Source organism: Phascolarctos cinereus, unplaced genomic scaffold, assembly GCF_003287225.1.
Source record: "Phascolarctos cinereus isolate Bilbo 61053 unplaced genomic scaffold, phaCin_HiC Scaffold_3;HRSCAF=262, whole genome shotgun sequence".
In the NCBI taxonomy this organism is placed as follows: domain Eukaryota; kingdom Metazoa; phylum Chordata; class Mammalia; order Diprotodontia; family Phascolarctidae; genus Phascolarctos; species Phascolarctos cinereus.
Genome location: NW_027555736.1, coordinates 161371733 through 161399514, shown reverse-complemented (window position 1 = coordinate 161399514; position 27782 = coordinate 161371733). Strand labels below are relative to the sequence as shown.

Below are 27782 nucleotides of genomic sequence, written 5' to 3'. Positions count from 1 at the left end.
GTAAGACAAGTAGAGGAAAAATGGGAAAGAGAAATGAGAGTGATGCAAGAAAATCATGAAGAACAAGTCAATGGCTTGCTAAAGGAGACCCCAAAAGAATACTGAAGAAAATAACACCTTAAAAAATAGACTAACCCAAATGGCAAAAGAGGTCCAAAAAGTCAATGAGGAGAAGAATGCCTTAAGAAGCAGAATTAGCCAAATGGAAAAAGAAGTCCAAAAGCTTATTGAAGAAAATAATTCCTTAAAAATTAGAATGGAGCAAATGGAAGCTAATGACTCTATGAGAAATCAAGCAATTATAAAACAAAACCAAAAGAATAGAAAAACAGAAGACAGTGTGAAATATCTCATTGGAAAAAACAACTGACCTGGAAGATAGATCCAGGAGAGATCATTTAAAAATTATTGGACTAGTATGGCAAAAACTAGGCATAGAGCAAAATCTCACACCATATCCCAAAATAAAGTCAAAATGGGTGCATGATTTAGATATAAAGGCTGATACTGTAAGCAAACTGGGAGAGCAAGGAATAGTTTACCTAGCAGATTTATGGAGAACAGAAGAATTCATGACCAAACAGGAGATAGAGAACATTATGAAATGCAAAATGGATAACTTTGGTTGCATTAAATTAAGAAGTTTTCGCACAAAGCCAATGCAACTAAGATTAGAAGGAAAGTAGAAAATTGGGAAAGAATTTTTACAACCATTTGAAAGTCAAATTTTCTATTTAGCTCTGACTTCTCAAGAATGAATTATACTCCTCCATGTCATTGAACATCAATTTTTCCTCCTCACTGATTACACCCAGTTTTGCTGGGTAGATAATTCTTGGTTTTAATCCTAGCTCCTTTGACCTCCAGAAGTAGAAGGGAGTAAATTATCTCACATGGGGGAAGAAAAAGCTTTAACCATGGAGGGGAAGAAGGGGGAAGTGAGAGGGAATAAGTGAACCTTACTCTCACTGGATTTGACTTAAGGAGGGAATAGCATACCCTCTCAATTGGGTATGGAAATCTATCCTACCCTACGGGAAAATGGGGGTAAGGGGATAAGAGAGTGGGGATGATAGAAGGGAGGGCAGATTCGGGGAGGAGGTAATCAGAAGCAAACACTTTTAGGGAGGGACATGGTCAAAGGAGAGAATAGAATAAATGGGGAGTGGGACAGGATGAAGGGAAACATAGTTTTTCACAACATGGTTATTATAGAAGTGTTTTGCATGACTATACAGGTATAATCTGTATCGAGTTGCTTGCCTTCTCAGTGAGGGTGGGTGGGCAGGAAGGAAGGGAGAGAATTTGGAACCCACAGTTTTAAAAACAAATGTTAAAAATTGTTTTTACATGCAACTGGGAAATAAGATATACAGGCAATGAGGTATAGAAATCTATCCTGTCCTACAGGAAAACAGAAGGGGAGGTGGATAAGAGAAGGGGGGGAGGGTGATAGAAGGGAGAACAGATCAGGGGAAGGGGTATTCAGAATGCACATGTGGGGGGAGGGGAAAGAAGGAGAGAAAATTTAGTATTCAAAATCTTGTTTAAGTGTTGAAAACTAAAAATAAATTAATTAATTTAAAAAATTTTTTAAAAAGAACAAGAACGTAAAAAAAAACGGGGAGCTGCTGAGAGGCACACTAAAACATTGCAGATGGAGCTATGAATTATTCCAGCCATTCTGGAAAGCAATTTAGAATAAAGCTTTTTAAAAAGTGGCTAATGCTCCAGCTCTTAAATTGTATTATAAAGCAGCAATCATCAAAACTACTTGGTACTGGCTGAGAAACAGAGTGGTGGATCAGTGGAATAGGTTAGGTATGCAAGACACAGTAGTCAATGACTATAGTGATCTACTATTTGACAAACCCAAAAACCCCAGCTACTGGGATAAGAACTCATTATTTGACAAATCTGCTGGGAAAACTAGAAAAGAATATGGCAGAAACTAGACATGGATCAAAATCTCACACCACATGCCAAAATAAAGTCAAAATGGGTGCGTGATTTAGATATAAAGGCTGATACTATCAGCAAACTGGGAGAGCAAAGAATAGTTTACCTGTCAGATTTATGGAGAACAGAAGAATTTATGACTGAACAAGAGATAGAAAACATTATGAAACACAAAATGGATAATTTTGATTACATTAAATTGAAAAGTTTTTGCTTAAACAAAGCCAATGCAACTAAGATTAGGAGGGAAGCAGAAAACTGGGAAAGAATTTTTATAACCAGTATCTCTGATAAGGGACTCATTTCTAAAATATATAGAGAACTAAGTCAAATTTATAAAAATATTAGTCATTCCCCAATTAATAAATGGTCGAAGGATATGAACAGGCAGTTCTCAGATGAAGAAATTTAAGCCATCTATAGTCATATTAAAAAATGCTCTAAATCACTATTGATTAGAGAAATGCAAAAATCAAAATAACTCTGAGGCACCACATCACACCTATCTAATTGGCCAACATGACAAAACAGGAAAATGATAAATGTTGGAGAAGATGTGGGAACATTGGAACACTAATGCATTGTTGGTGGAGTTGTGGAATGATACAACCATTTGGAGAGCAATTTGGAAATATGCCCAAAGAGCTATAAAAATGTGCATACTCTTTGACCCAGCAATACCACTTCTAGGGCTATATCCCAAAGAGACCATAAAAATGGGAAAAGGACCCATGTGTACAAAAATATTTATAGCAGCTCTTTCTATGGTGGCAAAGAATTGGAAATTGAGGGGATGCCCATAAATTGGGGTATGGCTGAACAAGTTGTGGTATATAAATGTAATGGAAAACTATTGTGCTATAAGAAATGATGAGTAGGTGGATTTCAGGAAAACCTGGAAAGACTTGTATGGAGTGATGCTCAGCAAAGTGAGCAGAACCAAGAAAACATTGTACACAGTGACAGCCACATTGTGCGATGACTAACTTTGATAGACTTAGCCTTTCTCAGCAATGCAAGGATATAAGACATCTCCAAAGGTCTCATGATGGAAAATGCTATCCCCATCCAAAGAAAGAATGATGGAGTTTGAAAGCAGATTGAAGCATACTATTTGCTATTTTTTTCTTCTATTTTGTTTTGTTTCCTCTTTCTTGTGGTTCCTCCTATTAGTTCTAATTCCTCCTTACAACATGACTAATGTGAAAAAAAGTTTAACAGGAATATATCAGATTGTGCACCATTTTGGGAAGGGAGGTGAGAAAAGAGAGGAGAAAAATTTAAAACTCAAAAGCTTAGGGAAGTGATTATTGATAAATCGAAGTAAATAAATTTTTTTTAAAAGTAGCTAAAATGTCAATATTCTTTAACTTGGAGAATCCAGTGCTAGGCATATACACCAAGGAGGTCAAAGATTGAAAGAGGAATCCTTTATACCAAAATATTTACAACAGTACTTTCTGTAGTTGTTAAGAAAAGGAAACAATATAGTTGGCCTCATCAACTGAGGAATATTTTTTTAAATATGGTATATCAATGTATTAGAATATTATTACTATACTGTAAGAAATAATGAAGATGAAGAATTCAGAGCAGCATGAGAAGACATCTGAACCAATGCAAAGCAAAGTAAGCAGAATCAAGAAAACAATATATACAATTACTACAACACTGTAAATGAAAAGTCCCCCAAACTCCAAAACTGAACCCAGTGTAATTGTAATGACCAAGCCCAGCCCTTAAGAAGATAACAGAAAACGCACTTACATCCCTTCTTTGCAAAATGGAATACTAGGTTGATGTGTTAGTTTTACTATAAATATTTTTTCTTTTTTTTAAAAATTCTTTGTTACAAGGGATAGCTCCCTGAGGAGACAGGGAGTTATATTTGGAAATTAAGGTGATATAAAAATAAAAGATATCAATAAAAGTAGCACATATATCCTGCCTATCTGTCATGTGCTACAGAATAAGCATTCACACCCTTGGACAGTTTTATAAAGACTCTTAAAACATAGCAGGCCTTAAAGGCTTTGTATGAAGTAAACCTTCCATAGAAGCAAAATACAATTTGAAATGTAAAATTCTTTCTTAGATTGACTGATGGAAGAGATGACTAATCATTCATGATTACCTTCTGATGAATAAGCTCATCAGGAAACTTAGAAGACAATCATCTGTGCTCCAGGGAATAATGAGCTTAGAAATGTTCTACCTAAGTTAAATTACCTTTAAAAATATCATTTGCATCAACATTTTATTAAACAAGCAACAACACTATTGTAAACTTGTAGTTTCACCACTAATCCTAAAACAATAGTCATTTACAATTTTAAACCTAAATAACAGGAAATTAAAAACAAATTCTGCATATTTCCTTTTTTTTAAAAAAATAAGCTTATAAACTATGATGCCTGGGTACCATAAGGATAGGAAAAAGGAGGTTTGATTTCTCCCACAAAATTCTCTTAGAATCACAATTTCACTTTTACTGTGACTGAGTGTTGAATTTGGCATTTTGTACTTAAATGAGCCAGCCTTAAAATAAGAATCAATATTTTCAAAGCTATTGAAAACAAAAGTTTTTGCTCCAAGAGCAATATCTAAATGTGTATATGACATTTTATGGAAGCCAATTTCCTAAATGGTAATCCTAGAATAAGAAAATGATAGATAATGGAATATGGCAGGCAGGCTTACAGTGAAGATTGCCACTTAACAACCGGCTGTCTACAAAGTATCCAACCAAATAATTTTTACACATTTGAGATTCCCACTTGGCTGTGCTCCTTTGGATTTCTCTATCACGCCACCTGTAACCTCATCATCCTATAAAATCACATCAGCCTGAGTACTCACACCTAATCAGTACCCTCTGCTCCCAGAACCTCTGACTGAATGGCAGATCTATTTAAGAAAGGTTCTGAGGCCAGTCATCTTTCATTTACTACCTGGCTGCACTGTTTTGGATTTTTCCATCATATCCCCCACACTAGGTACCTTTCCTTCTTCCACCCTTAGCCCTTTTCAGCTTTCTTTTGTCATGTTGTCTTCTGGCATTAGATTATAATCTCCTCTAGAACAGGTAGTGGCTTTCTTTCTCATATTTGTGTCACAAATACTTAGCATAGCACCTAGCACAAAATAATTTGGCTATAATGACTATTTTATGACCAAAGGAAAATATTATCCACGGTTACCTTGCTTGATTTAAGAACTTTAATTTGTTCTTCAAAAACTGTGTCCTTATTCTTCTCCAAAAAGCCTTCACACTGGTATTCAACCTGCAAACATATGGAAAAATTTTAATATTTAACCAAACTCTTCAATATTAACAAAAAAACCTTTTGAGCTAGTTATCAATTATAAGGAACATATCTTCAGTGCCTGCTTTGTGCAGGGCACTATGTTAGGAATGTTTCTGTTAATCAAAACAATTTCTGTTATAAAAGTGAAATTATAAGATGTAAGCATATTAAAACTATAGAAAAACTCACCAGATGTTTTTATGAGGACCAATAATTTATGAATCAGTGGGATCTCTGATCTACTTGTTACACTCAACACTCTTAATGAACATACGAATGGACCAAAAAGGGTGGCTTCTCTGCCAGCCCCCTATCCCCTCCACAAGAAGACTTATCATAGTGCCTGAAGCTTATCATCTGTCCCACTACAGAATGCTTCCTCCCCTTCCTCCCACGTTATAGTCATCTATACTTGTGGCTCAGTACAAACCATTTGGCAGAAATGAATTTCCCCTTTGGGAAAAAGGTTGCTAGTGAAAAAGAGTGAGAATAAATGGTTGGTTGGTAGAGAGAAAGTAGAAGAGCTAACAAAGGTTAGAGGTAGAGACTGAAGAAACAAGTAATGTGGAAAATTCCAAGATGTCATTTCATAGGGGTAAACTTCACAGGGGTAATGGTCCCTCCTCCAAAGATTATAATTCCCATCGGCCTACTCCCCAAATTGAAAGATCACTTTGGAGCTTTTATGGTCTCCAGTCAAGATTATGGCAAACCTGGAAAGAAGACAGGCCCTACAGGTAACCTGTGCAAAGACAGGTAAGTAACCCAGGCCCACTTATGTCTCTACCTCCACTCCCCACTCCCCTGCAATCTGAAGATACTTTATATGACTTTCTAATATGTGTGAAATCCAGTGATGAAATCCAGTTATCCACAGAATAACAATTATTGTTAACTCTGAATTATTTGACATCAAAATTCAAATAGGATTGAAGAAAAAAAACAAAAACAAACAATGCAGGTTAATCATCCCACAAAGCTATAAACTGAGAAAGAATCCTGCATAGTAGATAGAAATCTGTCCTCAAAGCCAGGAAGACTTAAGTTCAAGTCTTTTCTTTGACACACACTGGCAGTGAGATTCTGGGCTTACCTTTTCAATGCCCTAGGCAACGCTCCAAAACTATAGCTTGTAGAGAAGGTACAGGCTTGTATTGAAGGGATTTTCTTCACTAGGGAGTTCCCTATACCAATGAAATCACAGGTCCAATCCCTATTCCTGTCCCTAAGGCCATACAGAATGCAACCTTTAGCAAAGAAGGAAAGAGTTACCTGCTATTGGTTTTTTTCCCCCTTTTTTAAACTTGAGTCTTCTAAAATTTAAAATAAATAAATAAATAAAACAGCCCAGAGCAAAACATCCTTACTTTGTCAGCAAAATGCTGAATGATAAAAGCTCTGTTTGACAGACGGGGCTTTTCAAAGAGTGCGCATTTGTTCAAATGTGTGTTGTACAACTTCTGGGCCCATGTGTCATCTGAACCTTTAGGCATCTAGAAAAGAAAAAGAAGACAACAGTTAGAATATAGCTGTGATGCTCATCTGAAGCATTTAAGATGACAAGCTACACTTTTTGTCAACTACATAATACTTTTACATTTACTTAAAGAACTCTTCTATCTTCCTTATGTGTCTGTAGACTCACTTTGATGGTCTGCAGACCACAAACCAATTATTATTAAATAGTATAATTGAATATCTTTCTAAGGATGACTTAAAGCATTCTTTTCTATTTTTTTATTTAACATATTTCAAAAGTTGCAAGTGAATAATTAAATGGACTTTTATACTAAAAGGCAAGCTAATGAAAAAGAAAATCTTATAGCTATATGTATTCTTGACATGTTAAGAAATCAGGACAAGCTTATGGGAAGATGATATTTATCATATATATTGAACACATTCAGAAAGAGACAAATTTTTTTTTTATCAAATACCAGATGGGAAAGTTATGGCTAGCTAGCATTTAAAAAAGATCAGAGGATTTTAGTGGTACAAGCTCAATATAAACCAATAATGTGATAGGGCAGTCAAAAAATCTAACAGATTTTTATCTATAAAGAGAGTCCAAAATGAGAAAGGTTATATTATACCCACTATATTCTACTCTTTTTGGATGATATCTGGAAAACTGTTCAGTTCTAGGTGACATCTCTTAAGGACACTGGTAAACTGGAGAAATATCTAAAGTTAAGCAACCTAGATCATAGATTTAGAAATAGAAAGGAGCTTAGAGTCCAACTAGGCCAACTACCTTTCTTTGCATAAGAAAACCTAAGACCAGAAAGGTTAGAATGATTTGCCTAAGATTATACAGGTTGTAAAAGAAGTAGGGATTTGGACCCACGTCCTCTGACTTCAGATCTAGTGTTCTCCCCTATATAACCACGCTTCGTATCTGTGCACAACTAAAGTCAAAAGCATACAGCAAAGTAGCTAAAATTCTATAGGTAGACCTTAAGCCTGAAAAAAAAAATCTTGAAATTTTGGACAATAGGGAAATTTACGTCTATTATCCAAATGTTTTTGGTCAGAGTTGAGATTTCATGAGTGTAGGGAATTCCCAGTGTATCCCATCAATGCAGACTGGTAAGTGGTGTATAGTGTTGGAGGACTGCATATATCACTAAGGGGTTAAATGATTTGCCCATGGTTACAGATAGCACGTGTCAGAAGTGTGGACCTATGTCTTTTTGACTCAAAGGCCTGACGTATATCCACTACTCCAGGCTGTCCCATCTATCATTGAATAACTGACTAAAATGAAGTCTGAAAGAGTAGAAGATGTTGAAGAATCTTTGAGATTATACCATTTGAAACTCAGTTGAAGGACATGGGAATATTTAAGCAAGAGAAAAGACTTGACAAAACATGGCAGCCCTCTTCTAGTCAATGAAGGAGGATCATATGGAAGGAGAGATTAGTCTTGTGCTGCTTAGCCCCAGAGTGAAGAACTAGCAATAATGGGTAGAAGCTACAGAGAATAAGATTTAAGTTTAATGTAAGTAAAAAGTTTCTAATAATTAGAATTACCCAGCATTGCACTGGCTGCCTTGAGAGGTAGTGGGTTCCTGTCCATTAGGAGTTCTCAAGGAAAGGCTAGATGATACAGAGGATTTCTGTTCAAGTATGAACAGGTTGGTTGGACAAGATGGCCTCCAAGGTCCCTTCCAACTCTGTGATTCCATGATATATAGTTATATTTTAAATTATCAGTTAGCAAAGATATCACTCACCAATGTATTTAAAACATTATGGTCTCTATGTGTTTCTTGAGGATAGGAACACCATATTTTAAAAACTAAATTTTTGTTGTCATTTAGTCATTTTAGTTGTATCCAACTCTCCGTGAACCCATTTGGGATTTTCTTGGCAAAGATACTGAATATCTTTGTCAAGAAATGGTTTGCCATTTCCTTCTCTAGCTCATTTTACAGATGAGGAAACTGAGGCAAATCAGAGTTAAGTGATTTGCCCAAGATTACACAGCTAGTAAGTGTCTGAGACTGGATTTGAACTCAGGTTTTCCCGACTCCAGGCTGAGCACTCTATCCACGGGGCTGCCTAACTGCCCACAAAACTAAAGCAACTCTAACTTAAATTTATACAGGTGGCACAATAAAAAGAATGCTATCTCTGGAATCATATAGGTCAAATTCTGCCTTTAATTTTTTCACTTGTGAAAAAGTTACCACCCCCCTGGGCCCAAATTACCTCATCAACAGAAAAAGGAGGTTGGTTAGCTGGTCTTTGAATTCTGTTCCAACTCTAGACCTATGACTTCAAGTCAATAACTAAGTTGTAAATGTAAGTATATCTTGAAAACATTTTCATCTTAGAAACAAACAAAATGTTACCAATGTTACATTACAGAAACTTGAAGTATTATGTCTTTAGACATTATACTAAGGGAAAGTAGTAGCCAATATATATTATAGGCAAATAATGTCAAGGCAGCATGGTATAGTGGATAGCTCAGCTACTTCCTATGACTTCTCTGGGCCTCAGTTTCCTAATCTGCCAAATGAGAGAGGCATACTCTCAGACTTCTAAGGTCCTTTCCAGCTTTAGAGCCAAAAATGTTAGGGACCTTAGAAATGATCTATTACACATGAGGAAAGTTAATTCCAGATAATATCAATGATTTGCCTTAGATCCCATAGCTGTCACCAATGACTAAAGAATGCTACTTATTCAAATGTTAAAGATCTCTCATTTATCTATACCTGTACGAGAGAAGAAAATAAGCCAATTAACTCATTAAGCTTTTGTTTATTCCTCTAATGACAAGGGTGATCATTGGTTAATTTAAATAATACCTTATGGCTTCATTATGAGTATAATAGTATAAAAATGAAATGCTAAACTTGGATTTCTAAAGTCAACTGTAAGACTTGTAAAATTCAAATTGGTGATATTTTTTGTGGGTAATCAAGCTGAAGTTTATTTGAAAAAAAAGGGTTTGCTAATCAACTGTTGTAAACACAACTACAGAGTGGATGTTTAAGCTACTGTTATGAAACTATTATGAAAACTGTTAGTAAGTACCTTCAAGTAGCCACTTGCTTACAAACAACTGTTATGCTAATTACAAAGAATATAATCTTCCCATCAAAGTAGGTTTCCTGCAGACATCTACTATGGAACACTTAGATTCAAAGAATATTAGAACAGGAAGTAACCTTGCAAATAATCTAGCCTATCTTCTTGATTTTAAAGATGAAGAAAGTAACAAAACCGAAATTCTTTTCCAAGTGTTTACTAATTCAAACTAGCTTTTTTCCTAGTTTTTCTGAGGTTGGCAGGTGATACAGTGGATAAAATGATTGGCCTGGAATCAGGAAGACCTAAGTTCAAATTTGGTCTCATACATTTACTAGCTGGATGATCCTGGGCAAGTCACTTAACTTAGTGTCCTCAACTGTAAAATGGGGATAATAATAGCACCTACTTCACAGGGCTATTGTGAAGATAAAATGAGGTAATATTTGTAAAGCTCTTAGCAGTACCTAGCACATAGTTATAATTAATAATAAATTAATAAATGCTTTATAAATGCTTGTTCCCTTCTCCTTCTCTCCCTGATTTGTTTGAAATAGTAAAGTTTTAATCGTACTTTCAAAACTTATATGGCTAATGGCCTTTACCAAAATAGAATTCATTACTCAAAACAAATAATCAGCTTTGACAATTGAAGTCATTTTACTATAAATCTTAATTTGTGATTTACTAGCTACTCTTTCCTGCTATGGATACTGCTCAGTTGTTAAACTATAGTCATGATACACATGAAACCAAATTTGATTGATTGTCTTTGACAACGAAGGACAGTAGTAGTAGCAGGGACAAAGAAATCGATAGATGATCTCGAACTATTTTTTGAGCCATTTTTCTCCCACCTTCTTTGAGTGAGATGCTAATAATTAATGAAATTCCAAAAAACAGAGATATCAAAAGAAAAGAGAAATGGAATATATGGAAAATCTACCACATGGGTAATCAGCCTCAGAGTAATTGAGAGTGGGTTGAAAAAACAGCTTTTTATGGGAAAACACAATCTGCATTATAATGTGATTTATATTCAGTGTGGGTGTGAATTACTTAAAATTTCTTTCAAAGATAATTTAGTACTGATGTTTAAAAAAAATACAGCTTAAAAAGGGAGTCAATAATTTCCTTAAACATCTCCTGCTATTGAACAAAAAGGAATTATACACACACTGATAGGACTAATACATGACCAAAATTTCCAGAGAAGAAACTGAAAATATTCTCTCTCATAGTTTAGAATGAGATTTAAAAACAAACGAACAAAAAATGCCATGTTCCTTATCCAGCATTAGCAAAATGGAACTTATGGGAGTTAGCAACCTCCCACAACTATAGTTGTATGGGAACTGGTACATACAAGTGAGAAAAAACAATTGTTGAGCTATGATATTCACTACCAAGGGGGTAAGAAAGGCCCTCTAAAATAAGCCATATTTGGCTTATGAATCACTACTTAACAAAATCTAACCCTTCTAAGCTTATTGCACCTCTTACAATAGACCTTAAGTACTCAGCTGGAAATATTCTACCTACCTTGCACTCTTCATCCAACAAATCCAGAATGCCCAGTTTTGCTTCAATAAGGTTAATACAAGGTTGATTGTCATAAAAATCTATGAGTGTCCATGGAATTTGCTCCTTCATATACTCTTCTTGTTCTAGCTTAAAGACATGCTATAGGGAGGGGGGGAAAGTCATCTTTGTAACCATCAGCATCAAAATACAGGGATTAAGTCTATTAACCACATTTATTGAGGATCTGTGTTATTAAGAACGTTATAAAACTCCTGCTGGTTTCCAGATATTGCAATCTAGTCAGGGAAATAGAATGAGGACATCTGACACTGTATAAGAAAACTTAACAAACATTAGCTATTCATCACCTCAGGATATGAGTAATTTTGGATGTGGTTAGTCTAGAGAGCGGAGGGTTTAAATGCTAACTTTCTTTCCTCCCAGAAATCTTTCTATAATACATTTCCCTGACTTATTAAACTGCTGTACTATGCAACGAATGTGTCTGTAGATGTCGATATAGATGATGTGGAAGCATAGAGATGAAAGGCTTACCTTCATTTTAGTAATAGTACATGAATTCCATGGAAATTCCATGTACATGAAATTCCAATGGAAAGCAAATTCCTACTGCCCTCAATTCCAATGCAACAGCTGAGTGCTGTGTCAGCAGCACACTTATGAAGGATGGTTACCACTGTCTCTGAATACAATGGTCTCTGTCTTTTTTCATTTTGTTAATGATAAGTAGTCTCCATTTAAGACAACAGAAGCATTTGACTGGGACCATAATTATTCAGCTTTCCTCTCAAATGTCAAAGCTAAACTGAATCTTTGGGCCCCAGAAACACTGCTAAATTGTCAAAACATTTGAAGGTAAATGTGGATATAGAATACAGTATCTCAAATTATTCTAGATTTATAAAATAGTGCCTAAAACCCCTCAAGCTCAAATCTGTAAGCCCAGCATAGTTATCCAAACCCCAAAATTTACTGAATGAAAACTGAGAGATATGACACTAAGAATTAAGTAACTATATAAACATCATGCTAAATTATATATAGCTCAAATGAGCTGGTGAATGACAAGTTGTTGTTTTAACAGATTTTAGTTCTTGACACTGGCATAAGGAAAAACTGCTATTTGGATTCTGGTGGGAGTTTGACAGGATTTATATTTTTATTCACACTAGAAACTATATTATGTTTTTGACCTTAAAGGCAATGCAATCTTATTTTAACATTTGTGCTAAGGAGTTTGATTTACTGTATAACTGAATCCTTTTTCCTATATAAATATCCTCTTTAATTCAAGCATCTCCAAACACCATAATAATTCAGTGGGATATTTTATATACCTGCTATATAGGAGGGTAAAAAACAAGGCTAAAGAAACTTTCCCATTGGCTCACTGAGCAACCATTATTCAAGAAAACGAGTTCTTTTGGGGAGGAAGGTGGTATTTCACACCATAAAATCGTGAGTCTAACATGGGGAGATTTAATTTCTATTCTAATCACGTAACAGTGCAAATAAGAGTTAAGGTACAATCTTAGCATTACATAAAATCACCTCAAATACACTACAAAAGTCAGTGTCTATATTTTCCAAACCACTTTCTATCATGCTACTCTAAGAACTTCATTTGGGGGCACAAGATTCTCAGTGTAGCTCCACTGAGCATTCTAGGGGCAGGGTACATTTGGAGTCTACACAGACCATGACATACTCTAGATATTATCTTAATTATTCAGCATCATTTCCTAAACTATTTGAAACACGAGAAAATAAGTATAATTTGGGAATTCATTTCAAGAATCAGATTTCAAATACAACTCGGACTTTTCAAAGGAATCACTTTTTAGCAGAGGGGAATGTAATAAAGAAAATTCTTACCATGTTGAATTGTTGCTGTAGTTTCTCATTGGCATAGTTGATGCAAAATTGTTCAAAGCTATTTATCTCAAATGTTTCAAACCTGTAAAACCAAAGATAATTGGCTGCACAAATAAACAAACACACACAAAACTCTGCACAACAGAAACACTAAGGAAAGCCCTAAATTATTTGAAATTCTCTCTCCAAAGCAATGAAGTTTGACTACTTTCTTGGAAGAAGGTTCCAATGAACCTGAAAGTCCACCAGACTCCAGAAAGATAACAGAAAAGCATAAACATATTGTACTAACAAGACAATAAGCTTTGGAAATCTCACCCCAAAGTGGAAGATATTTAAAGTCATCAATAAAGACATTATGGCACTATTCAAGTACTAATATAACACTAATAAATGCATATAGTACAGTGTTTGAGGTCATTATAGTACTTTCTCAATGGTCAATTTACAAAATCACCATTATTCCAATGAGAATACCAAGAGAACTTGGTACAAATGGCACAGGAACAAAAAATTAAGCAGAGTTTTGTGTGTGTTTGTCTATTTTGTCTATTTTTTTAAAAGCATAGTTCATAAATAAAAACTATTACATTAAACACAAGTATACAATAAGGAATTTAACAGTAAAAAGTGGAATATATTGAAGGGAAGAGTTAGAGTCGAATTAGATTTATAATTCAATTCAATTCAATGTAATACACATTTATTAAGTGCCTACTGTGTCCAAGGTACTATGCTGGGTGCTGAAGACACCGAAGATAAAACTAAGACATAGAGCTAGCCCTTAAAGAGTTTATAATACAGTAGGTAAAGAAGACATATACACAAACAAATATAATACAAGTCAGAATCTAATGGGAACATAAGAGAAGTCTAAAGAAGGAAACATGTTAGATTTGAGGAAGAAAGGATAACTTCTAGCTCTAGGAAGGAAAAACAAAAAAAATAATTTTAAAAAAACATCATATAGGAGGTATGGGACAACCCTGAGACTTTTCTGATTTCTTCACCATGCCACCCACATTAAGTACCTTCCTTTTTAGATTTTTGTGTGTTATCTTCTCCCACTGGAACGTGAACTCCTTGAGGGTGGGGATGTCTTGTCTTTTTTTTGTCTTTGTATTCGCAGTGGTTAGCACAGTGCCAGATACATAGTGGGTGTTTAATAAATGTGTACTGACTATTTGAGCTTTTGATTTGGGCCTGGCAGAAAGAAGATAGTTTCAACACAAAGAGATATCAGGAGAATCCATTCCAGGCATGGGGGACACCATGTTTAAAGGTATAGAGATGGAAGAGTTTAATGATACTTTACCACAAGAGAGAGTGAAAGCAAAAATGTTTTTACTAGAGTGAGTAAGCTAGATTGGATCCCAGTTTAATTTTTACATAATGTAGGATAATTACATTACTATCACGAAGAAATCCTTTAATCCAAAGGGCAAAAGCTAGAGTATCTAATAACACCTTGAAGTTATTTGGTTATTTCTCTTTAGAAGTAAATTTTCCAGCACTCAAATTAATCTGTTATAAGTTTTATGAAACACAACTAAAAATTAACTAACATAATACACTTACCCGTAAATATCCAACACTCCAATAAAAGAGTGCTGCTTCACAGCAGAATGAAGAGCTTGATTGACATGATCTACAATCCAGTTAAAGAGTTTAGCATAGATATGTTTGGCCAAGGCATCCCGAGCATTAGTGGCCTGCAATTTGGGAATTGGTTTGATATAGGTCTCAGTTGCAGTAGCCAGCTTCCTATGGCAAAGCCAATGACACATTTCTTCATATTCAACTCCCATAAGATCACAGAAAACGATAAGAGGCTCATGTTTTGGCTGCCAAAATAAAATGGCTCATTTAAATAAGTCATATAATAAGAATTTTCCAGAACATATTTGTGAAGGTAAAAAGTACAAAACAGGAAATTCTCTGACATAAAAAAAAGAATTCACCAAGATCATCAGATGATAATTACTATAGTAGTAATGCTAATAATGCAAATTAATGCATAAAAACTACTGCTAATTATTATTTATTTATTTTCTATAGATAACTCAAATTTGTATAGTGCTTCATGTTTTCCCAAAGCATTTTACACAAATTGTCTCATTTAATTCTTTAAAATTAGTTTATTTTTATTCTGAATTTAAACACTAAATAAGATTAAGATTTCCATATATATAACAGAACGATAAAAAAGATTACACAGTCTAATTTGATTCTTCATCAAGTTCATAAAGACAGCATTACTATCCCTACTTCATAAATGAGGAAACTAACGCAGAAAGAACTGGTCAATGACCAAGATCAAGGTCATACAGCTGATTAATGACAGAGCTAGGGCTATAATCTAGGTCTTCTGCTTTCATCACTGCACTATTCTTCATTTTTCCTTCTTTTTTGCCTAGCTACCAATTCATTGTAAATACAAATATATTAAGCATTTATTAGCAAACAGCATTACTGAAATCATGGCACTATTCCCTAAAATAAGCATCTTAAATATACGTACATGAATACTACATCATTTGAAAGTAGGTCAGTACATTCTATACTTATTTTCTCGAATGGAGTCATCACTTCCTGAGCTAAAATTCCCTGCTTTGCTATGTAGAAACTATTTATTTTAAACAGCGTGGGAACATTTACCTATATTAAGTAAAAGCACATTTGAGACCTAACAACCAATATTATCATAAAACAAGGAATAGAAACTATTCCATCCCAAATGGATTAAAATAAAGTCCAAATATTCTAGTTATATATATCAATATCACATGAATTAAATTTCTAAGAAAATTTGCCAATATCAAGAATAATAAGGATAAATAAATGAAGGATGCTCTCTGATAATATATCTTCAATATTTTTTCTATTATAACCATAGAAGAAAAAAGGAAGAGAAGAAGGAAGCAGAAATGTCATTTTAAGAAAATTTTAAAATAAGACATCTGATGATGGTGACAATGATGATCAGCAAAAACTCACATGATTTTTCTATGATTTAGTTAGTGCAGTGAAATGGATAATAAAGTCAATTTAGAACTGGCAGGCACGGACACAATTTGGACAGAGGTTTCTATAAGTGAAGGCTAAATTAGCTTTTGAGTCCTGATTCTATGTTTCTGTCATCTGTTTTCGTTATGGCAATGTACATTTATAGTGCCAGCAGGGTTAAATCATTCAACTAAATCCTGGATCAGCATCATCAAAATCACAGCAACCCCAAACACAGAAGACTAAAATTCCCAAAAGAACTTTTAATAGATCAGAAAAATCCATCAACAAAGCAAGCAAAATATGAAAACACTAATATGGTAAGAACTAGAAACTCTGATAAGGATACCCAAGCTACCCAAGTTATCTTGCCCAGTATTTAAGGAATCTGAGCCACAGAGTTGGCTGATTTGTTCCCTTGTTGGGGGGGGGGGGAGATTTTGTAAACATGAGGCTAGAAAACACTTCCATCATTAGAAAAAATATGTAGTACAATCAAGCAATACAGGTCATTAACCTCTGTCAGACAAGTTAAACTGGTATATGTGTGTATTTATCTACATAACTTAGATTTAGAGAATACTTACAAACTAAATTGGTAACCATTTTGTTTTAAGGCATAAATACTTTAGGTTGATTATACACATTCTTAGAATGACTGGAACATGAACATGGCAGGACTATATTTCTTAAATATCAACTCATCTCACTCATTTATCTCCTACAAAGGCTATGAAGCTTCTACATAGCTTTTGTACCAGTTCTAATCACTGCCAAATCAACAAAGTTCTGGCTAAAAAAGAAAGACGGAAATTCAAAGGAGTAGAGAGGGATGAAGATGAGAATGACTCCTGGGAAATGCTTCAAATCAAATGCATAACTGGTCTACTCTCAGAACAATCTTTTCTCCATATCTTAAGGTCAAGGGAAGTATACTAATGCTTTAAAAAAAAGACTTAGAGTGATGTCACATGTTTTTTAAATTTGTATTAATAGTCTTGATTTTTAAAATTACAAACATTTGGGAAAATTCAGTGTGAAGGCAAAGTTAGTCATATGGGTATCAATGAGTTCACCTGAAAAAAAAATGTGGTCTATAAGATTTCTTTAGAAGAAATCAAGGCCTAAATCAGATGAAATTCATACAGTCTCAACCCTACCATCTTTTGCAAAATTATCATATGAGGTCAGGAAATATAAGCATGGGTACAAAGAGAATTTAGTGACTAGAACTGTGTTGGACCAAAGACCATAAAGAAGGGGTAATAGGGACATAGCTTCAGAGCTGGAAGGGATTAGAGAGATCATTTAATACCACTCATTGTTTTATGGATTAAGAAACTGAGACCCAGAGGTTAGTGGCTTGCCTAAGGTCACTATAAATATATGATCATAGAATGAAAGAAAAAAAATTCCTTCCATGTGGGTCAAACCTTTCGCCACAAATCAAACTGTCCAATATAATTTTACTATCTAAATGATTTATGAGATTTCCTCCTCAAATACCAAAGTAACTTCACATGTCATATTTCTTTATCTTCTTGAAAAGTTCAGAAAAGAATAAAAATTTGCATTCTTATTGATCAAGAGCAAGTTAAATGAAAAACACTTTAAAAATTCATTTCATGTTTGCCACTGTTTTTTGTGACAGAAGGGGAAAAAAGGGTTACACTCACAAGCTTTTAAAAATCAGGATCAGAGAACAAATTTCTATTCAGAATACAAAATAAATTTTTTTAAAATCTTAGTTCTATGATCAATTAAAGGATTAATACAGAGAGGAATAAGAAAAATGAAGAGCTACACTGCCTAGCCTAAGCAGAGCTGCTCTGTTTCACTCGTTTTGTAATCTATAGGAGTTCTACATTCCTTGAGCTTAGGCAAAGTAATTATGGGATTTAGTGTTCGTGGCTACTGGTGGGCTACCTTTTTTTGATGATAATGAAAAAGATAGAGAGTATGACACAGAGAAAGAACAAGGGCAAGAAAGCCCCAAAATGTCACAACCTATTATTCTCTAGTGCAGTGGAAAGAGCAATGGTTTTAGAGTCGGAAGACCTGGGTTCAAATCTTGGCTCTCACATTTCCTACATGTCCCATGGCATGTCACTTATTCTCTCGTTTTCAGTTTTCCTTTTCTGTAAAATGAGGTTGAACTAGACAACTCTAAATCTTTGATCCTATAATACTAAAGGAAAACAGAAACACAGAGAGTCAGAGGCAAACAGAGAGAGATATCTACAAAGAAAAAGAGATTAAAGCAAGACACCCAAAGAAAAGGTCTCATAACATGCATAATTTCAGAGAGACATACCAGAGACCCATAAAGACACAGAAGAATAAAAGGTTAAAACACACACACACACACACACACACACACACACACATACACACAAGGAGAAACTTTCAGGAAGAAAACCTCTAACCTCTCTACATATCAGACCTTTCATCTTCTATAATTATAATAATAATAATGGGAAACATTTATGTAGTGCTTACTATGTACCAGGCACTGCATTAAGCACTTTAGAAACTAAGAGACAACACGAGACCACAGGTTCTTAACCTGAGGCCCATTGAACTTGCTTTTTAAAAAAATATTTTGATTACTGCTCTTCAACATAATTGTATTCCTTTGTCCCAGATCTTTTATTTCGTGAATTAAAAAATATCATTCCAAAAAGAGGTCTATAGGCTTTACCAGACAGTCCACGGGCTCTATGACACAAAAAAGGTTAAGAACCACTGTGAGAGATTGTCTCTAAGGTCCTATGGCCTTTTGTGGGCATTCTAAAAAGGAGGTCACTAGTGACTTTAAAGTCTATATTGTATTGTCAAAACTGTAGGCATAAATTGAGATATTATTTCTTGCTAATGATACTTAGACCAGATGGTACTCTGCCCCATCAACCAAAAACGATTAAGTTAAAGGACAATCTGCTTGTAGACTGAAGGTTTTCCACTATTATTCCAGAGATTAAAAGGCTTTCATGAGGTCACAAAACAAGAGCATTAGGACTGGAACTCAAGTCTCTTTATTTCTAGGTCAGTACTCAAGTCATTGCATGGAGCTGTTTCTCTAATATGTTCTTAAAGAGATGTTAAGTATGTTTGTTTTCATTTAAAAAACCAAACCAGACAAAAAGCATTATTAATCCCAAAATGCAACCACAATCACTTTTAAAATGTTTTAGACTTACAGGTATTGAGCAGCTGTCTGAGTCCCGGGAAGTAAACCCAACATTGCCTAGGTGAAGGATGCCAGCAAGTATTTGGAAAATTCCCATCTGATAGGACTCATTAATTCCTAAAATAATATTAGAACAGTATACTAAATAAGCAGCAAATTTCACAAAAGGGACTTTTAGGCACACAGGCAAATCCTGATTATCAATACAGATTATATACATGGTAACACAGTAAATCAGACTTTCAACTCTGTTAACATTATCATAACATACATAATTTCAGAGAGACATACACAGAGACTTATAAAGACACAGAAGGGTAAAGGGTTAAAACACACACACACACACACACACACACACACACACACACACACACACACAAACTTTCAGGAACAAAACCCCTAACTTCTCTACATATTAGACCTTTCATTTTCTATAATTATAGTAATAATAATATAATTCATTATATATAATAATATATACATAATTAATTATAATAATAATAACATATTGAGCACAAGCCCTTTGCAGACATTAGCAATGTCTCTGTTTATTCTTACTCAGACTGTGGCCTGAAGCCCAAAAGGAGTCAATTTTTTTTCCCTGTAAGCCCTAAGGATGGTATAAATCATAGAGTACAAGATTAGAAAATGAAGAAAGTTTTGGCCAAGTTAATGTTGTATATCAATCCAACAGATGACGCTGTCCATTCCTAACGGAGCTATGGAAGGAGGCAAGCTGAAGACAGCTTTTCAGCTTTTTCTAATTCTAATCATGACTTACCAGAACATTAGGCATAACTACATTTGAATGAAAATATCAAAATGCATTATAGCTAAACATAAAGTATTTTTAATTACATAATCCATGTCTCCAGCAGAATCGTCCCCTTAATGTGGCTAATTAAGAGTTAAATCTAAAGTAAATATTTCTATCTCTTAGATGTTATGAATTTGTCCATTTTTTTGTTTTTACCTAGTCTTACATTAAATATTTCAAATTCACAATCTATTAATTTGCAATGAAATTCCTCTCAAAGAGGAAACTCACTTAGAAAGTAAATTAAACTGGGGTTACTTTTCAGGGTACTATAGTATTTATAAGTTAATAATATTCTGATGCACTAAAATAGTTCATTTCTAAAAGCTGTGCATTTTTTAAAGTAGAGAACTACACTATTAACCTCTAAACCTAACACTATTTGCAAACAACAAAGTTAAATAGCATGACTGCAATTTCAGTAAGACTTAGGGAAAAGATTGTCAGTATAGCAGCGATATCATATTTGTTCCTCAAAACATCAGAAATTAAATCTGAAACTGTTCATTTGATTTAGGTTCTGCACTCACTTGAATTTTTACAAATCCTGAAATAGCTGCAGTGAGGCAAAGAAAAAAGAGCTGTTCTTCTAAGGGACTATGACTATCAATGTTACTCACCAGCTAACATAAACCAAGCTAACATTCTAGATGAGAGCTACATGAGTCATGTTCTGCATACGTAAATTGTGGATCATAGAGTCTCAAGACCAAAGTAAAATTACCTAGCAAAGTACAGGCCTGCCTTGTATGCACCATTTCCTTGGCATCATCAACTCCATCAATTACAGGGCTGCCTCCTTGTTTTGTGTAGTGAAAGTAGTCAGCATTTCCTGAAATTGAAGTAAAAAAGAATTTTTCATTTTATAAGTGCTAAGAAAAATGTTTCTTGAATGACTGCATTCCCAAAATTCTTTATCTACAATCCCCTTCCAAAACCAAGTGAGTGTTATGAAAAAAAATTTCTGTCAAAAGCAGCTCCTTTATGCCAGCCATGGAATTAATTACTAACTCCTCTTCCTGACTTCTTTATTCTCCAGGGCTCAAAACTTTCTAATCACCTTTGACTACTCTTCTCTCTTCTTGGGCTCCCAAACGAATCACTACTTTTGAATTTGTCCTTTCTTTTCCTTTTCCCGGGGTCAGGCCTTTATTTTTCCATATCCATATAATTGTAATAGCCACAGTAGTATACTACTGCTTTAACTCTTTGTCTGGGGGTACCCTGCCTTGCAGGTGGTTCTGCTGACTCATCTCCACAGGACTTCCTCTATCATGCCATAGAAACCTCTTCACCCTGGAAGCTCACTTCACCCTGGGCCCTCTCTCACATTGGGAATATCTATACCCCTGCAGCCTCTCCCTTTGATTAACTAATTGCTCCCAAAACTTCACTTTGAAGGAGGAAACACAGATCGACTCTGTCTTTATTCCTCTTCAGGCTGTGCTGTTGACTCATCTCCACTGGACTTTGTCTACCATGTCCTGGTACTTTCAATTTCTTCCCTTTCCCCCCAAGCCTTTTTTCAGCTTTCTGAAAAGTCTTTTGAGGTCTTCCCTCATTATTATTTCAGTTCTTTGAGAGCAGAAACTATCTCTACTTCTTCTGGCATTTGAACAACTTAGCACAGTAAGCCATACTTAACCACAGTCTGGACGTAATAAGAGCTTAATAAATGCTTATTGACTTGACTTGACCTCCAGTCATTTTTTTGTAAGAAAGAATCTATCATAACTTAATACTGTATATTAGAACTGTTTTTATAGGTGTCATATCTTCCTACATGACTCTAAGCCTCATAGGGGACTGTGTCTTATCAGAATTTCATATTTCCCTCAGTTCTTATCACAGTGCTTTGAACACAGTAAGTAATTATCTGCTGAATTAAATTTAATTCTTTTCACTGCAGCCTCACACTCATGAAGGACAGAGACATGAGCAATGACAGCAAAGTTTTTAAGTAAAGCAGGGGACAGGAGTTAAGACTTTACTGTTGCTAAGTATGATCTTCTCCTCATGGAAATCCTAAAAAACTACAGTGTGGAAGATTCTGGCAGTACCAATCAGGTAGGGCTTCAAAAACAATCAGTAGATCCCAGTGTACTAGTTAGGGACTTGTGGCCTACAGGATCAAATATAGTTCCAGGCCTTCTACAATCCGGGGCTAACATACTTATCTTCCACTTACCTGGCAAACCAGATTACTCCTATTTTGTGTTTCTGGGGACTTCAGTGTTTTTGCTCATACCTTGTCCAGACACCTCTTCTCTACTAGTTCAAATCCTACTTGTCCTCTGAGGTTCAGCTCTGATCTCACCTGTTCCAGAGTCTACCCTGAGATTGGCCCAAGGGTAAAGTGACCTCATTCTCATAAATCACTTCTCTGTGCCATTCATTTGGCAATTACTTATATGAAGTCTCCTCAAGCTAGAGATATCCTGATGGTTCTGTCTAACTATTTTGTCCCTCCCTAGCCCTTTTTTCAGTCCTTAGCATGAGAACCAGAAAGTTTCTCAATAAAAATTTATGGAATTGATTTCTGTCCTACTCACCATTAACCATAATAGGCTCCAAGTGAAATATAAATCCAAGTAAAGTAACATCAATGTTTTGTTTTAAACAAAAGTAAAAATCTAATCAATGCACTGTATAATTCTAACTAGCCATTGTGACATATAAAAAGTTCAAGAAACATAGTTTCTGAGTAATTAATCATTTTATTAATTATGTTAACAGATAAGGGGTCAGCAGCACTCTCAAATGCCAAAGACTCTTCATGGAACCCACTCAATGTTTATATGCCCTTACAAGAGTGGGTGTTCCTGAGGGTAGCAATCAACTTTGATTGGTTAACAATTAATGAGAAGAATGATTATCATAATGAACGGTGGATGTGTTCAAATGAGGGGCTAGGGGACATGACTCTGATCACTCTCACTCCCAGATCACTCCCAGCCTCAGGGCAATTTAGATGAGGGCTTCTTAAACTTTTTCCACTCAAGACCCTTTTTTCTGTTTTGGCAGCACACTGTGTATGCTTTGTGTTCAGAACCAAGGCTGCAGTGAAGTTGTGTGATGCAATATGGGCAAGTGCTGCCAGAAACACCTTGGATTCATTATACCTTTGATTTTTAATTAATTTGGGAGGCATGTACCTCAGGGATTTGGGATCAACAACGTCCTTCAAAGACTGAACAGCCTACAGGAGTCTGAAAAAATCTTGGCCCTAATTCAACAATTGATTATTAATATAAGAGAGAGAACCATTTCTCTTACTATGTAATCTCCACTGGCATTGGACTATGCACTGTTTTCCAGATCAACTATATAGTCCTCTGGCTTATAAAGCTCTCCCTATCCTTCCCCTCCTCCCTCACCCAATCCCAGTCTTCTCATCCCTCATATCCCCTCCCCTCCCATATACCCTGCAATCCAGCAACACTAGCTATCTTACTGTTCCTCACATTGTATACTCGGTCTCTTAGTTTAGAGTATCATCACTAGCTGTCTCCTGTGCCTGGAACTCTCTCCCTCCTCATCTCGTAGTTTCCCTGGCTTCCATCAAGTCTCAGCTAAAGTCCTACCTACTGTAAGAAACCTTTTCCTTCTCCCCCTTAATTTTAGTGTCTTCCCTCTGTCCAATTTATCCTTTAAATATCTTAGTTGTACATATTTGTTTGCATGTTGTATTACTCATCAAAATGTAAGTAAGCTCTTTGAGAAAGGGTCTGACTCTTTTTCCTTTCTTTGTGGTACTTAGAATAGCACCTGACACATCGTAGATGCTCAATAAATGGTAACTGATTGACTATCCCTCTATCTGGTTTGTTTTTAAGCCCACAATTTAAATACTGGAAAAAATACTAATGAATTATCTAGTACAATTTTCTAAATTATTTTAATAATGTTAAAGAGTTACCCTAAATCCTGAGTCCCCCAAATTCTATCCCTCAACCTTGCCCCCTACAACATATAAACAGTCTATCTTATGATACTTTCCTTAGTTCAGGCTACTCTATGCTCTACCTGAAGGATGTCAAGATATGACTTATGGAACTCACTAGTCCTAGGCAGGAGTATAGATAAAATGGGTTAGTCCCCCTAGAGTCAGTGAAACACAGAATGAATTGGAATCACAGAACTTCAGAGTCAGAAGTGACCTCAGACAGAGGCCATCTAGCGCAATGAATACCTGAATAAGAATTCCCATTACAACATGCTCCTTCCTTTCTCTGAAGACTTTTCTCTCCCTTCTTTCTGAGAAGGCACTCACTGCCACTACCTCTTAAGGAAGTCCATTTTTCTCAAATAGTTCTCAAGGTTAGGAAGTTTTTTCCCCTCTCACATCAAGCTTTAAATATTTCTTTGCAACTTCTACTCATTATTCCTACATCTGACTTCTGGGACCATGCAGAATAAATCTAATCTTTCTTTCCCATCATAGCCCTTCAAGAGTATTGGACATGATGCATCTCTTAATGCAGCCTAAGATTCTATTGGTTTTCTCAGGTTCTATATCACATTGTTAATTCATATTGGGTTTGTAGTCCACTAAAACTCCCAAATCATTTTCAGAAGAACTGTCTAATAATATCTCTCTCTCATGTCCACATTTTACACCTGTGAAGTAGACTTTTTGAACCCAAATGTAGGATTTTACATTTATCCCAATTTAACTTAATAGATTTAGCCCAATACTAACCTTCTAAGATCATTTGGATCCTATCTTTTATCCAGTGTGTTCACTAACCCTTCCCAGTTTTGTATCACCTGAAAATTTTATAAGCATATCATGCATGCCTTATCTAAGTCATTGACAATAATGTTAGCCAGCACAGGGCCAAGCCCAGATCCTTGAGGAATTTCACTGCAGATTTTTCAAGGTGACATCAAATCATTAATGACTATTCTTTAGGTACAACCAACTCATGAATCCACCTAACTTCACTATTGTCTAGTCTCTAGACACATCTCTCCATGAGAACAACATGAGAAATTTACCAAATACATTATTTAAATCTAGGTAAATTATATCTATAACACTCTTCTGTCAAAAAAAAAAAGGAGATAAGGTCTGTTTACCATGACATGTTCTGAGTTGTTTTTTTAAATTGTGCCCTTTACCTTCTTTTTTTAACATTCACTTTAAAACATTTTGAGTTCCAGATTCTCTCCCTCCTGCCCCTCCCCCACTCATTGAGAAGGCAAGCAATACATCAATTGTACATGGGAAGCCATGCAAAACACATTTTCATATCAGCCATGTTGCAAAAACATAACAAAGCCTCCAAAAAGCAAGAAATATAACGAAAGTGAAAAAAGTATCCTTCCATCTGCACTCAGAGTTCATCAGTTCTCTCTCTGGAAGTGTAAAGCATTTTTCATCATGGGTTTTTTGGAATTGTCTTGGATAGCTCTCTTGATAAGAGTAGCTAAACATGCCATGTCATGCTCGTTCTTCATGATCATTGCTTCCTTTTCTAGATTTTGTTAAACATCTTTTTAATATTCTAAGAATTTTCCAGGAATCCAAGTTAAATTTGTTAGCTTATAGTTGCCAGACTCGAAAACTGGGACACCCTTGGACAATATGTGTAGCTTGTGGCAAAAATGAAACTAGGATCAAGTTCTTCTGATTCCTAGCTCAATGCTGCCTAGGGGACTACCAGCTTGTTGTTGAGTATAGTGAGCAATCCCAATCCCATGCTGAAGGTCAGGAATTACTCTGAGCATCTTGGGAAGCCATCATTATTCTTGAACATCACTGCAGATTTCTAATATTTAATGAAAGCCACTGAGTTTTAAGTAGTTCCCAGCATTGTACTGGATTATTTAAATGTTTAAGACAATCAGTTTAAAAACTCGGTTTTTTTTTAGCCTACCAAACATTTATTTGTTAATTTACTTGATATAGCTCTTTACTAATAAAGGAACATTAACTAACTGGTAGAGTGTTGAAGAACTTTTTCTTTCTTTTTAAAAGAAAACCTCACCACTAGGGAAGATGGCTCTTCTATAAAAGTCATTTCTGAGCAGCAACCAATGGTGGCTATATGCTGTTTTTAGTTTTTAAAATGCTACTATATGCTTTAGGTCAATGTCTCGGTCCTTATATAGATTCTAGAGGAATATTTATGGGCTCTAGGTCATCCTTAAGCCCTGATAATTCTTGTTCCCTGACATCTCTTAGATCTGCCCTTTCTTTCCATCCCCACAGCCACTACACTAGTATGCTCCTTTCTTATCACCTCCTACCTGGATTTTTACAACAGTTTCCTGGTTAATTTCCCTGCCTCTATTCACTCTTCACTTTAATCTGTCTCATAATTAGGTGCTAGGATAATTTTCTTCAAGTACTGCTTCAAAAATGCATTTCTTCTACTTAAAAAAACTTTGCTTCCTCCCAGTGGCTATCACAGAAACAGCTTCCTATTTAAGAAGTCAATTAATTAACCCAGATATAAGTGGAAAATAATATCAGATCCCCAAATGTCATTTTCGTACCTAATCGTAGCATTTTAAATTCAGGTAACTTTGCTGAGGCACACAGCTGGTAAAAGATATGATAGTTTCTCTCCTCTTCTGCCTTTGAAAAAAAGAAAAGATTTTTCAATTACAGTAATCAAACTCAGAAAACTGAATGATGAAATATTTTCTAATTTCACGATTTGGTGAAATGAACATAGTCCATTCCTAACCTCTCAATTTCATTTACATCATAAAATTTCAATGTCTCCATTTTGAATATAAGTATCATGACCCTTCATGTACAAATACTATACTTTTGACTGAGATATTTTGTTTGTGCTGATTAGAAAAAAGCTTAATACATGATATGCAATTTAAAAAAGGCAATGACTATGTTTTAGCTTAAAGTTACAGCTCTTATTCATTCAAGATCGATGTTTACTGGTATAGAATTCTATAAGTGACCAAGTACAAGAGGAGACACAAAATTTAGACAAGACATGATTCTTGCCCTCAGAGTTTATGGTAAGATAAGACACAAACATATACAAGTGAAAATTACAAGACACTATATTAGAGAGTTATAAAATTCCATATGTGATTTGAGATGGATGTCCATTAGCAACTGAGAGAAGGTCAGGGAACTTAGTATCAAAGAGGACTTTATGGAGGAGCTGGCATTTAACTAAACTTAAAAGGATGGGTAGGAACTAAGCAGGCAAAGATAGAGAAGGGAAGGCATTCAAGGAATAAGGAACAATGTGAGCAAAGACAGGCTATAAGATCACATGATACATTTAGGGGACTAACCAACTAGTTCAGCTTAGCTGAAGTGGAAGAGTGCATGGAGGATAATAATATGAGATAATGCTGAAAAAGCAGAGTAGCACCAGGTGATAAAGGGCTTTGAAATCCAGGGAAAGAAGTCTGAACATCACTTAGGATGCTTTAGGAAGATATTGAAGACGTTTGAACAAAAGAATGACATGACTGTATTTGTGCATAAGATTCAATAAATCCATATATATATATACTTATCAAATACCTACTATGTGCCAGGTACTCAGAATAC

General features: G+C 35.2%; 1 protein-coding gene across 4 annotated transcripts in view; it reads right to left on the bottom strand.

Annotated features, from left to right (window-relative positions):
- Positions 1 to 27782, bottom strand: part of MYO5A (myosin VA) — a 220600-nt gene that overhangs the window by 90892 nt on the left and 101926 nt on the right. For all 4 annotated transcript variants that reach the window (XM_020980968.2, XM_020980986.2, XM_078151253.1 and 1 more), the window contains exons 7-14: positions 26747 to 26828; positions 20967 to 21074; positions 19436 to 19542; positions 14808 to 15073; positions 13230 to 13311; positions 11352 to 11492; positions 6635 to 6760; positions 5160 to 5243 (exon numbers count right to left, since the gene is read on the bottom strand). In XM_020980968.2, the coding sequence (XP_020836627.1) occupies positions 5160 to 5243; positions 6635 to 6760; positions 11352 to 11492; positions 13230 to 13311; positions 14808 to 15073; positions 19436 to 19542; positions 20967 to 21074; positions 26747 to 26828 (996 nt within the window). The remainder of the gene's footprint in view (positions 1 to 5159; positions 5244 to 6634; positions 6761 to 11351; positions 11493 to 13229; positions 13312 to 14807; positions 15074 to 19435; positions 19543 to 20966; positions 21075 to 26746; positions 26829 to 27782) is intronic.